The following is a 12259-nucleotide window of genomic DNA, read 5'->3' as shown; positions in this document are numbered from 1 at the left end:
TTGTCTTTTACCTGATAATGTTGAATTGATAAAAAAGTATTTGCATTTGCAAAGAGTTTGTTAGTCCTGGCAAGGTCTACAAAACTAATCCAAGTGCCAAGCTTGGAGGAAAATTATGATAATATAAAAATTGAGAAGGTAACTGAAACTTCCATAGTCCTCTTACTGTCTAATTATTAGAACTTAGACTATTACAAGTAAAAGAAAGGACAAAATACAAGGTCAAATGACATTATTTTGCAAAGGGTTTAAAGTAAATGGAAAACTATTACTTCTTTGTGCAATGATACACAGGTTTTAGCAAATACTCACCTATGTTTCATGGTACATACTGAAATATGGTTATTGTGTTGTTTCATACACTGTAGTAAATGCTTCACAGAATAATGTAATTTCTAGCTGCAATTTATGATAATTGAGTTCCATAAAACTATAAAATGTATTAATAAAAAAATCTATGAAAATCATGTAAACTGCAGAAGGATAAATGTAGCTTGCTTTGGGCACTATTTAGAGCCAAAGACAGCTGGAGTTTATTGTTGTATTTGATTAATATGTCTAAGTTTGCAAAATTGCACTTTCTCCAACTTACCACTGGTGACTCTCAGCACTTCTGTCATCCAGCTGAACAGCCTTTTCAGCTTTAGTCTTTCCTGTAAATGGAATACAAGATATTAAAAGATTTACTGTACTCTCTCACATTCTAGGCAGCTCCCAAGAACAAGGCAACCTGATATACCCTAGCTGGAAAGAAAGATCTGCTTCCTGCTCCTGTAAACATTTAGACGGACAATGTAATGCTTTACAGCATTTACATACCCATACGTAGATATATATCTGCATATATATGTGTGCAATTATAGTATTTTCTCTTAAAATCCAATTTATATGCAGCTAAATAAGGGAAGGATTGGACCAGACTGCCAAAGGTAGCTATGTTGTCTGTAAGACTGAAGACCCTTAAAAGCAGGTTAGGGAAGCACCTGTCAGAAGAACCAGCAAAGCTGTTTCCTGCCTCAGGTACAGGAATTTGAGTATTTGAAGTTCCTTTCCAGCACAAAGACTTCCATGAAGTTCCACTTTTAATTGAATAAAGATGACAGTAAGTGATTTGATCAAACCCACACTCCCAGTAAGAAGTTCAGATGAGACACTTGCTGTTTGCAAAGTCTCAGCTGCAACCAATTAAGCCACACTGACATTTCTGTATTGAAAGTCAACTTCATAAAAACAAAGAACATCATACACAGTCCTCTAGTCCAGTGGAATGAAAAAACCCTCAAAACTACTGCCAGCTCCCCCACAGTCTCAATCTCTCTGCACCACTTCCAGAAACAGAGATGAAAAAGGCTGCCACCACCCACTGCTTCATGAGAATGAGCCAAACTGGGCTGGTTGCTCAACACCTACAACCCAATTTAATTTCATCATTATTTTTCTCTCCCTGTCTTTTGCTATGCCTTTATCTTTCATCAACTGAGGCTATGTGTAGTCACTGGTAAAAACAAAAGCTCCAACAAAGTTTACTGTTGTAATTTAGTTTGTGTCACAATCCTCACTGCACTCGGTGACTTCCGTAGAGAGAAGCCAAGCTGCCACTAAAGCAAAGACCACATCAATTAAGTTGCTAAGACAGTGCAAGTCTTCATGTGTATTTAGGTGACAAAAGCATAAGGATAAGGACCTTGGACAAGCTGACGTTGGCTATGGAATATGTTACGACACCACAAGAGTATGACACTGACGACAATGATAATCAAAGGGCACCCAAAACAGCTTTGCCAGTGAGGTTGTCATTACTGACAGAACAAAAAGTAGAAAATTGGAAATGAGTCACAACAGACAAAAGAATCTGAGCCTGGATACACTTATACACTTGGATACACTTACACGCTTATAAAACCTGAATTTGGTGCAAAAAAAAAAAAGGAGATGCAATGGAGAAACAAAGGAGAGAGAGGAGTATTCTTAGAAATAGGCAACAAGGATTATTTTAAGAACACTGTATTGACCAGAGGAGAGTGACATAGGTAGAAGAGATGTATTTTTCACTGTAATAAGGAGACAAAGGCTCAAAACACAACAGGAAATATAAACTCTACCTTTATCCAATATGCTTCCAGATAGTTGAAAGAAAGGGCAATACTTTTAAAAACAAGAAAGGAAAAGTGCTGTGAAGAAGAAAAACCTTGTTGGGGTTATGCTGTCTAACAGAACACGTGGGGAGAGACACCTGGAAGCAACATCAATTGTCAGATGACTTCTGTTCCTGGACAACATTTTTTCCAGATTCACAGTTTCACCTCCACCATCACCACAAAAAGCTCCTGCTGACATGCAGGAGCACTCTCTTGCTACAGTAAAACAGAAAAACAAACCTTGACATTGCCTTGGCATTTATTTCTTTCTCTACTCCCCCATAAATGTAATTAAGAAACTCCACTGACAACATCTGTCTTTTTTTCATATTCTGTATCTATCTGATTCTCAACAAAATACAGGATTTTAAGGCTTCAACTGTGACCCACAATAATACTGTTTCTTCAATTTTGGTGAGGAAAGAATGGGCTGATGTTGTATACTGTGGCAGTTTATTGCGCAAAGCATTATTACAGTACAAATGCTCCCATTTATTGCATTGGAAATTCCTTGGACTGGAAAACTTAACCAAAGTTCAAAGCGTGTTTCACTACATTCAGATGGCATTCTCCATAAACATTTTTCCTCTGCTTACCATCAGTAACGTATTTCCTCTTCTCCTCATCATCAGTAGTCATCTCAAACAGATCTCCATAAGCTCGTGCAAGTCTCCAAAGAAAGTCCACACAGTTTTCAAACTGAAAGTAGAGGGACAGATGGGTAATTCAACTGCCCGGAATGTGATTTAAACAGTTTCCTTTCATAATGCTTCAAAGCAGGTTATTGGAATAGATTGTAAATCTTTGGCTATTCTGCATCCTTCTACACTACTTTTAGTTTATGTGAGACCTAGATGAACTATTTTTCACAACCAAAAGCAAAAACCGTGCTCTGAAATACCCTGCGGTGTCTAAAGAGATTTTATTTCATAAATCCGTTTTGGAGATCTTTTATTATAAAAAATGAAAAGGTAACCCAGTAAAGCAAAACAGATCCATAGATGAGGTGACATAATTTATTTAGGTATGATATAAGCACACCACACTTACAATTAGTATCTCATCTACTGTCCTGTGTATTTCAATATGTAAATGAAAACATAATCAGAACTAATGTTTCCCAAATAAGAAGAAACTGATACACTGAATTAAGTGCTGCACATCAAACCACTTTGAAACTTTACCTGGAGCTACAGATGTGCACAGTAAAGTCAAAGCAAAAGTTTACATGAAGTATAACAAAAACTTAAAAGTATATATAGATTGATTCCTTGAGAACACTTGGTCTGGTTACGATTTAATTCCCCAGGACTTTGTCACACAGACCATTCTAAAACCAACAATAAGTTTCATTTATTTAGAAAAGAGCCCATGTCTTTTCCATGCAAGCCTTCATACATCAAACAAAGCCTCAAGATTACTGAGCTTGGATAGGAAAATAAAACTTCTATGCTCACCCAACATGAACATTGACACCACCTTGAAATACTTTTTTCACTGTATGTTACGCATGAAATTTCATCTTCCATACCTGTGTGTATGTTAAGGCTTGCATTAAGGACATTCGCAAAAGGAATGCAACATAATATTAAGTTTATCCATTAATACCTTGTCCTCTTTTTCAAGCAGCAGTCTGAAGCCCTCCTTTTTATCAACCTCTGAACCCTTGTGCAAATTGTCCACCTGCTGTAAAAGATTAGATAACTCTTCTGATTTCACAATGGCATCAGGTGATTTCATACATCCCTTTTCTTCCTCAGAGTCTCCCTCAGAATCAGTATGAGCTGTAAGATAACTAAAATCACAGAAAATTATAACCATCTTTTATAAAAATGTTGGTAAAGCATTGTTAAATTTGTATGCAAAAATTTTGGAGCACAATTTCTTCCAGTTGCCCAACCTTAAGGGAATTTTTATTGGTGGTATTAAGATTATTATTGTTGTTGCTGTTGTTATTATTATTATTACAAAACTTTTATCTTCAAAGGGACAGAAAAATCATATTCCAAACATAACAGGCAAGTAATTACACTGTCCTGCTGCCTAATACTGCATTTTAAAAATGCAGACACATATTAGAAACACATGTATCTGTGTGTTTCAAATGCAGAACACTTTATATCATTAATGTGTATTAAGACATGCTCTGTAACCATGAATAAGCCTCATTAACTCTTTACCTCGATTTCCCTGTTTTTGGAAATAGGAATGAGCTTCCTAACCAAAACGTTAAGTGCTGTAAGAATCATTTCTGCCATGCCTTGTTAAACACTTCTAAGATATAAATATAAGCAGTAATACCACTGTTAGCAATTCCTTTACTTATTTATTTTGAACATTCTGAAGGTCAGAATATCTGAAACTGATAAAGAGCTTATATTAATTAATTTTGCTTAGTGTACAATTACTCAGCAGAAGGCAATCAAGGACAAAGGAATATTTACAAAAGCCATAAATACCATGCAGAGATAAGCAGGTGGCCTCACTGTCCAAAGTGTTGAGCATAAATTATGGTCCTCCAATTTCATATAGGAGCAGATATATGGCATAATTTTTTTTAAGGAAACTTTTTGCTTATCTACTAAAAATGGACAGAAAAGCCTAATCTTCTGCATTGCCACTTTTCAAAATATTGTTCTGATAAGAAATAATGTAAAAGTGTTACTCAGCAGGTTCAGAGACTTTTTAAATTATAACTTATGAGAAGAAAAAGTGTGAAACGTACTATACACATTAAGAAGCTGGATAATGAAAGTAAGCTATGACAGCAAAAATACATAAAATATTGTGTTGTGGGTTTTTTTTTTCAGAAATTTATAGTCAGAACAGAAGGTTAGCAATACAAATGGAGGTTAATAGTAATGGCTTTTAAATATTCTATTTTCAATACATTGCTTTTGGACAGGACCAGCCCATACACCTGCAGCCTGTACATGAACTAGTACAACAGCTTATCAAGCTCTGGTAGGGCTAGATGTGGCACGACAGTTTCACTGCAAAATTAACCTGGCAATACGGGAAGAGGAGCCAAAAAGATTTTGGATAAAACAATACACATAGAAAATATGCCTACCTGTCCAAACTGAAAAACAACATGGAGAAGAGAAGAGATGGGAAACTTCAGATTTCTACAGATTTGTTTTATATAATCTTGGTGATGCTGAAGTTGATGACACTTCCTATGTTGACTCCTGCCAACTCTTTATTTGTAAGTTGCCAAACATTTATTTTGGTTTTCTGAAGCATATTTTAAAACACAGCATCTTGTTCCTCCACAGTTGTTTTGAAGGGGATGCAGAGCTACCTCATATATAGGCTGCATTTGTAAGAGCACTAACTTGACCACAAGTGCAAGGGATTTGGAGTGAGGGCGACAGTCTTTTAGCTCCAAGAGATAATCTTATGATGTGAAGTGTATTTGTAAAGTACCTTTCCTCACATGGTTTGGATGCCCTGTTCCACCCTCCCACACCATTAAAGGTAAATGCCCAGAGGATTTCTGCAATTACTGACCTAAAACAAGGACGCTAAGTAATATAAAGTACCAAGAACTACCCAGTAAGAGCCATTTCTAATTACCATACAATTCCTTAGTTACAGGAATTTGGGCATTGCATCAAATGCTACCTAAGCAGGTAGATTTGGAAGTAAAGAATTGTGTTTGATAGTCAATGTTGATGTTGTCATTTTTTATATTTGCTGCATAAACATCTGCCAAAATTTCTATGATCATTACTGTTCCAGTGTTAGAAAACAGAAAAAAGTGAGGATTAGAAAATGTTGCTACCCTAGCAAAGACAGAAAGGCCAAGGTTAGGCTGACAGCCAAGTCTTGTCACTCCAAACAAACCCAGCAGAGATTCCCAGCAGCGTATCAAACTGTAATGGCCAAACATCAAATTCATATGACATCAGATAAGTCACATGAAAATATTCAATGAGTCTCACATGGAGAAAGTGTGAAGTAGCTCACCATGTAACAGATTGTGTGAACGTCCATAAGGAGCTAACTACAAAATATCACAAAACAGTAATCTTTTAAGATCAGACCATGCTGTATCAACCCTTTCCTCATCCCACCTCTCCTGCAGAAACATGATCTACAGGCCATGTTTGTGCTGAGAAACAGCAGAGAGGACTGGTCATTTGTTCCCCACTCCCTCTCATCTCCGCTGTCCTGGGAAATTCTCTCCTACCCCCTTTATTTATCTGCTTTATGAATCCTCAAAGACTTTAAATATGGAGCAGATCATCTTCAACCTTAATGAGAATGCCATACATTTCAATTTAGTTGTTGTGTGCTTTAAAGAAGGCAAAGCAATACCTATAAAACAACCTGTGAGAAGTGAATAGCTTTTCAGTGTAAGACTGCCAGTAATTCCTAGGGACTGCAACAAATCATACAACCCTGTACCTGCTGACAAAGATGAGAAGACACTGAGCTACACTAAAGGGTAGGAGTTTCTCCACAACCAACAGAGAAGAACATCATTCTCAAACGAAAGAAACAAAATCTTTTAAATACTCTCCACATTTTGTTTGAAGTAAATAGCGCTTTTCATGGAAAGGTCAGAAATTAAATGTCCTTATACAACAATGTGCCAGTGAGTGCAAAGAATTGCTAGTGCTTGAGACTGGCCATGCTAGTTACCCCCAAGATGCACCAGCATTCATCTAAATCTTTCCTTTCCTCAGAAAAGTAACTTCTTAGTGCCTTCAGAGGGTTCTTTCTTATTGTCTCTTTGGCTGCAGAGCTGACATTGCTGCCTGTCAGCATTTTCCACAGGAAAAGCACCGAGATGACAGCTAAGGGCTTCATGACTTATTTGTGATGAGTTCCTACCTCACTAGTTGTGCACCTCAGGCAAACTTGTAAATTGCTCAGGAGTCATGGGGGTAAAATTACAGCAAAGTAATTTAATCAAATATAAAACATTAAATATCACTTAAAAAATGGTGGCAAGCCAGGCAGAAAGAATGTTCTTCCCTTACGTTTCTGATGATATTCATTTTCTTACTAACTCTCTGCCCGATCCTTATCATAGCTGAAATGTTAAGAAGGCAATAGACTTTTAAAAAATAAACAGCTAGAATTCTTCCTAACAACTTGCGCAAGCTGTACTTTACCAATTTGAACTGAAGACATTTTTATTACTGGATAAGAAGTCATTCCAGCTACAGAAGGACAAAGTAAGAGTGTAATGACAGTTATTATTAACATAAAACTGCAATAAGAGCTTGATAACTGACTTCAATAAAAGAGCTAGCAGGCTTATACATCTACTCATTCTAGAAAAGTATGTTAGTTATGAAGTGCAATAATATAAAAAATAAAATTCAGTATGAACACAAACAAAGTGGAGATTCTGTTTAACATAATTTAAAAACTCCAAGAGTCTAAGTGGCTGGTGACACTCATTCAAAAGGGAAACCAAGAAAAAACAAGGAAGTGATTATAATGTGCTTTACAGATATTTCATAAAACAACACTGACATCTGCAATTTTACCTGGTATTTTCCTGCAAGATATTTCATCAGATGATAAATAGAAATGTGAGTGTTTACATGTGATAAATACATTGATAAATATTTGAGAAAAAAATTAAGAAATTAAACAACATCTACAGACAGTGCCAACTTGTTTTCACCTTTATTACCAATAGATTTTATTTAGAAGAGCAAAACAATGATAAGAACTTGAAGAGCAATGATCAACCAAGAGGACTCAGCTGGATCACAAGGGGCCGTTCAAAGTTCAAAGAACAAACAAGACTGTTCTGGAGCTCACCACATCAGGGTTCAGGAAATCCAGGCACCTAGAACTGCATTGTGGAAAAACTGAGCTACATCGTGTAAAAAACCACTGTGATAAAAACTCACTTGGCTGGTTCAAAAATGTGTTGGATTGCCTGTAGATTGGCAGACCCTGGGCCTAACCAGATATTATCTGTTTACAACACTTCAGCTTCTAGTCAGATCAAATATCATCTGTTGTCTCCCTGCCAACTTAAAAAGAAATCACAAGCTGACACCAACACCATCTCACGAGCTCCAGCTAATTCAATAGAAAGGTGATTATGTGTCACACACTGATCTGGATCAAAAAAGTACTGTATGACCCAGCAGAGTGTGTATCCATCAGTAATAATAACAAGTGGCCTTCAAGGAAAAGTTTGGCAAACCAGATGCTTACGTCAACAGAGGGCTGCTCTGAAAACAAAAGGGCAGAAAAATAAATGAAGAAGAAATGAAGAGATTATAAGTGAAGTGATACTCAGAAGCAGACAAGGGAAATGTTTCTTCCTGTCGAATATTTAAACTATTTAAAGGATAAATTATAAATAAAGCATCTGTAGGAAAAGAATCTACTGAAGTGAGTCTTCCTGGTGTAATTTGAAAACTTAATTTGAAAAGCTTGGATGCCAGGCCAGATGAAGACCAGTACCCAAGATGACACTGGTGTCAATGGTTCAGCACTGCTGCATCAAGGAAGAAAAAGTTTTAAAGCCACAAAGAGAACTTCACCAGCCCAGCTGATCATCTAGACACAATTTATTGTATTTGTACATGAATGAGTACTTGTTAAACATTCTCAAATATTAAAGATTGAGGTTTTCACTAGTAAATTATGGAAACTGAAATAAACTGCTAAGAACAGAATACAGAGAAGCACCGATTAGAAACCACAGGCTCGTTAGCATTCAGGCAATGTTCCACCTACTCAATGTATCTTCCATTCCGGCTGTTATTACATAAATAATGTGATATTTTCCCACTTACGGAAATATAGTTTTGAAAGGAAAAAGAGAAAGCTTCTCTTCCTAAGGAGCTGAATACCTACAGTGACATTAAGAATATGACCAAGGCAGATCAAAGGAGTGAGAACCATAGCAGAAACTGCCAGCTTCAAATATGATATGGAAAAAAACAGGTAGTATTAAGAGCTTTTCTGGAAGAAGTTTACAAGTCTGAAACCAATGTAATCATTCAGTACAAGTCCATCAAACTCTAAAGATTACTTCATCTGTCAATTCCCAGCATCTATCCATTTGTCAGTTAAAACCAGAAGTGCTTAACACAAGCAAAATCCTATCTTCTAGATCATGAAAATACTGCTGAGGCAGCAAAACATGCTACATGTACTTCAGATAGAATACAGAAAATAAAAACATTTAATCTTTAACAAGGAGAAACATTATTTCTCTAGTGCACGAACTAGCAACTGAATGCTAGTGAATGCATGTGTGGAATTGACCATAGAACAGTGTAAAACAATACACATGGTGTTACAGCACAGGAAGTGGTGATGCACATAAACTGGAAAAAAATGTGTGTTGTTATTGTCTCTCAAGGCAAACTCACATAGAACCACTGTCATTAAATTGCAGAAGACCTCAAAAAAAGCTATATGCATTGCAACAGTAAACACATTAGAATTAGCAACCTACTACCGTTTCCAAGAGGAAGAAAAAAAAATACAAAAAGAAAATTATTTAAATGAAATTATCTCAAATTTAGATAACATATGTAAAGCAAGCATATCAAGTACAAGGTGTTAGTAGGAAAAAACCCACCTCTTTTCAAAAGGGATTAAATAGCACTGGCAAAGCACATATGCAAATGACTAGCACTATCTATAACCTTGAATTATCTCCCTTCCTTCTGACTGTATACAAATACTTGTCAGAGAAGGCCTCTCTTAAGGACACACTCAAAGCTCCTGCACACTGTAATCACTTCTATTGGATCATCTCATCAGCTTCTCCGTCACCAGAAAGAACCTGAACAGACAAGTTTCCTTGGCTAGTTTCCAAACAGCAACGCATCTCTCCTGACTAGAAAGTGGGACTTCTCAAATGCAAGGTGTGGAATAATCCCTATATTACATTTGTGAACCTGATTATCCATAAATTTGTTCTTTAGCCTTATCTACATCTCCAAATATTTTATGCATGAAACAAAGGCTTCTGAAAGCCAACTAATTAATAACACAATCTGACCAATTAATAGATAAAACTGAAATGTTTCTACACCATATGAGGGGAAATGTCTATGAATACCTCTGCCAAATACTGAATACTTAAAATAAAGAACTGGTTCATAATAGAACTGACAGGTCTCAAAATATGGTATCAAAACATAAGACTCATGAAGCATATGGCCTGGGATGTAACACAAGAAGTTCTGCCCACAGGACTGAAAATAAATTTGGAGGAACTCTTAAAAATATAATTCCATCAATTAGTCATATGTGGCATGTTGCTGTCTTGAGAATATTACATCTTTAAAGAAAAAAAAAGTTATTTAAGATAGGCAATTTACTGCTGCCTACTCAGGTGTATGTAACACATTGAGATGGTTCAAAAAACTCACTTACTATAAATATACCCTTATTAAATTGCATATATAAGTATCTGATTATATGACAACAATGTTGCAACTACAGGACAGTAATGTCACTACCATTTTTATATTACTGCTGGAGGCTATATTAGGTAACACATGAAAAGAGAAGAATATAGTCCTTCTCCTGGGCTGCAGGTACATCTGATCCTTCAACATGTCCCTCAACACACGTGTAAAAGATCCTATTAACTGTAATGGGACTACAAGATATGATCAAAACTAGGAACTTTTTACCTTACTGAGCCAATACCCTAAATCCCTCATAATTATTTTTCGAGTCACCAGAAAGAGTTCACAACAGCAAGTATAGATAAACATGCGGCCATTTGCACATGTGTTACTTTCAGGCACAGCTTTCATAGCATGTAATACCTTTAGGCAGAACACTGTCATAACTCATCTTTAAGGCCCATATGAGACAAACACCATGAAAAAGCACAAGAGCATTCACACAGTTTGAACAAACTGTCAGAGACATCAAAATACTGTCTCACTAGAAACACTTCTAAAATCACATCATTATGCTGAACTTTGCCTCTCATTGCACAGCTATGTAGCAACACGGCATCAGATTGTTACCAAACGCACCCTTTACATTTCTGTTATGCTTGGTGTTCAGCCAACTTCAGCTGCGGTGCAGATTCAGAAACAGTCACCCAGAGTTTCCTCTGATCCAAAAATTATTAATCTGATTTTTTTTTTTTCCCCCCTGACTACAGAGAAGCATAAAACACACACCATTTTTTTACAGGGCTCCTGTTGACAACACAAAGTTTCACGCAGGTAAGGATGCAATTCGCACGGTACATGCCCTCCACTATATTCCAAGTGTTATTGACTCACCCTCCTTCACTTTCGGCCTCCTCAGAGCTGGTAGTTTCTGCTGCACCAGAGGCTGCCTCAGCTTTTCTCCGCTTCGTTGCTCTGTGTGATGGGCTAAGTCTTTGAACTTCTCCCTTACCTTGAAGCTCATTTCGAACAAACTCTTCGAGCTTTGGAATCGCTTCTTTCAGGAACTGCACTTCTCTCTTCAGTTCGTCCACGCTTACTAGCAAGCCATTCAGTTTCTCTAGTATCTGCAGTTGCCTTCCATGCAAGACCATCGCTACTCCTTGCTCGTCAGCAGCTCCATGGGGCAAGCCTACAGAATTGAGCCTGTTTCCGAGGTCACGGAACGCAGGTACCGGCACAGCCGCACCGGGCTTTCGGATCCTACGGTACCAAACCAGCATCAGGCTTATTCCAGCAGTCCCTGCCATTATGCCCAGTATCAGTCCTTTATTTTCAAAGCGAGACATTTCTGCACTGCCCTGAAATTGTGAGACAACAACAAACAGTCGCAGTTAAAGATGCTTTTTACCGACTCTGCCCAGACGACTCACTTTGGGTTTGAAGCCACAGGCGAGGAAGGCTGGAAGGATCGGCGCCTGCTGCAGACACAAAGTTACAACACAACTCCAGCGGATTCTGCCATACAAGCCCATGTGCTGCGGCAGCAACAACCCGCCGGCTTTGGGGGGGCGGGGGGCACAGGGCAGCAGGACGCAGCCTTCGCTTTCCGGCGTTGCGGGGATGTTTGTCGCTTTAATGCGAGAAACTCCTCTCGTCGCATTTTCCGCCACAGAGGAGGGCGGGAAACCCAGGCTGGCCAGGCCGTAGCGCAGCCCGGAGGGCTGTCACCCCGGCCCCAGCGCGCCCGGGGGGCTGCGGAGCCCG

General features: G+C 37.9%; 1 protein-coding gene across 1 annotated transcript in view; it reads right to left on the bottom strand.

Annotated features, from left to right (window-relative positions):
• Positions 1-11841, bottom strand: part of RMDN2 (regulator of microtubule dynamics 2) — a 46589-nt gene extending 34748 nt beyond the window's left edge. Inside the window, exons 1-4 of the mRNA XM_010004598.1 lie at positions 11387-11841; positions 3747-3933; positions 2735-2837; positions 593-653 (exon numbers count right to left, since the gene is read on the bottom strand). Of these exons, the coding sequence (XP_010002900.1) occupies positions 593-653; positions 2735-2837; positions 3747-3933; positions 11387-11841 (806 nt within the window). The remainder of the gene's footprint in view (positions 1-592; positions 654-2734; positions 2838-3746; positions 3934-11386) is intronic.
• Between the last annotated feature and the right edge of the window lie 418 nt (positions 11842-12259).

This window comes from Chaetura pelagica, unplaced genomic scaffold (genome assembly GCF_000747805.2).
Source record: "Chaetura pelagica isolate M959 unplaced genomic scaffold, ChaPel_1.0 scaffold278, whole genome shotgun sequence".
NCBI lineage: Eukaryota > Metazoa > Chordata > Aves > Apodiformes > Apodidae > Chaetura > Chaetura pelagica.
This window is presented reverse-complemented; position numbering and strand designations above follow the sequence as displayed.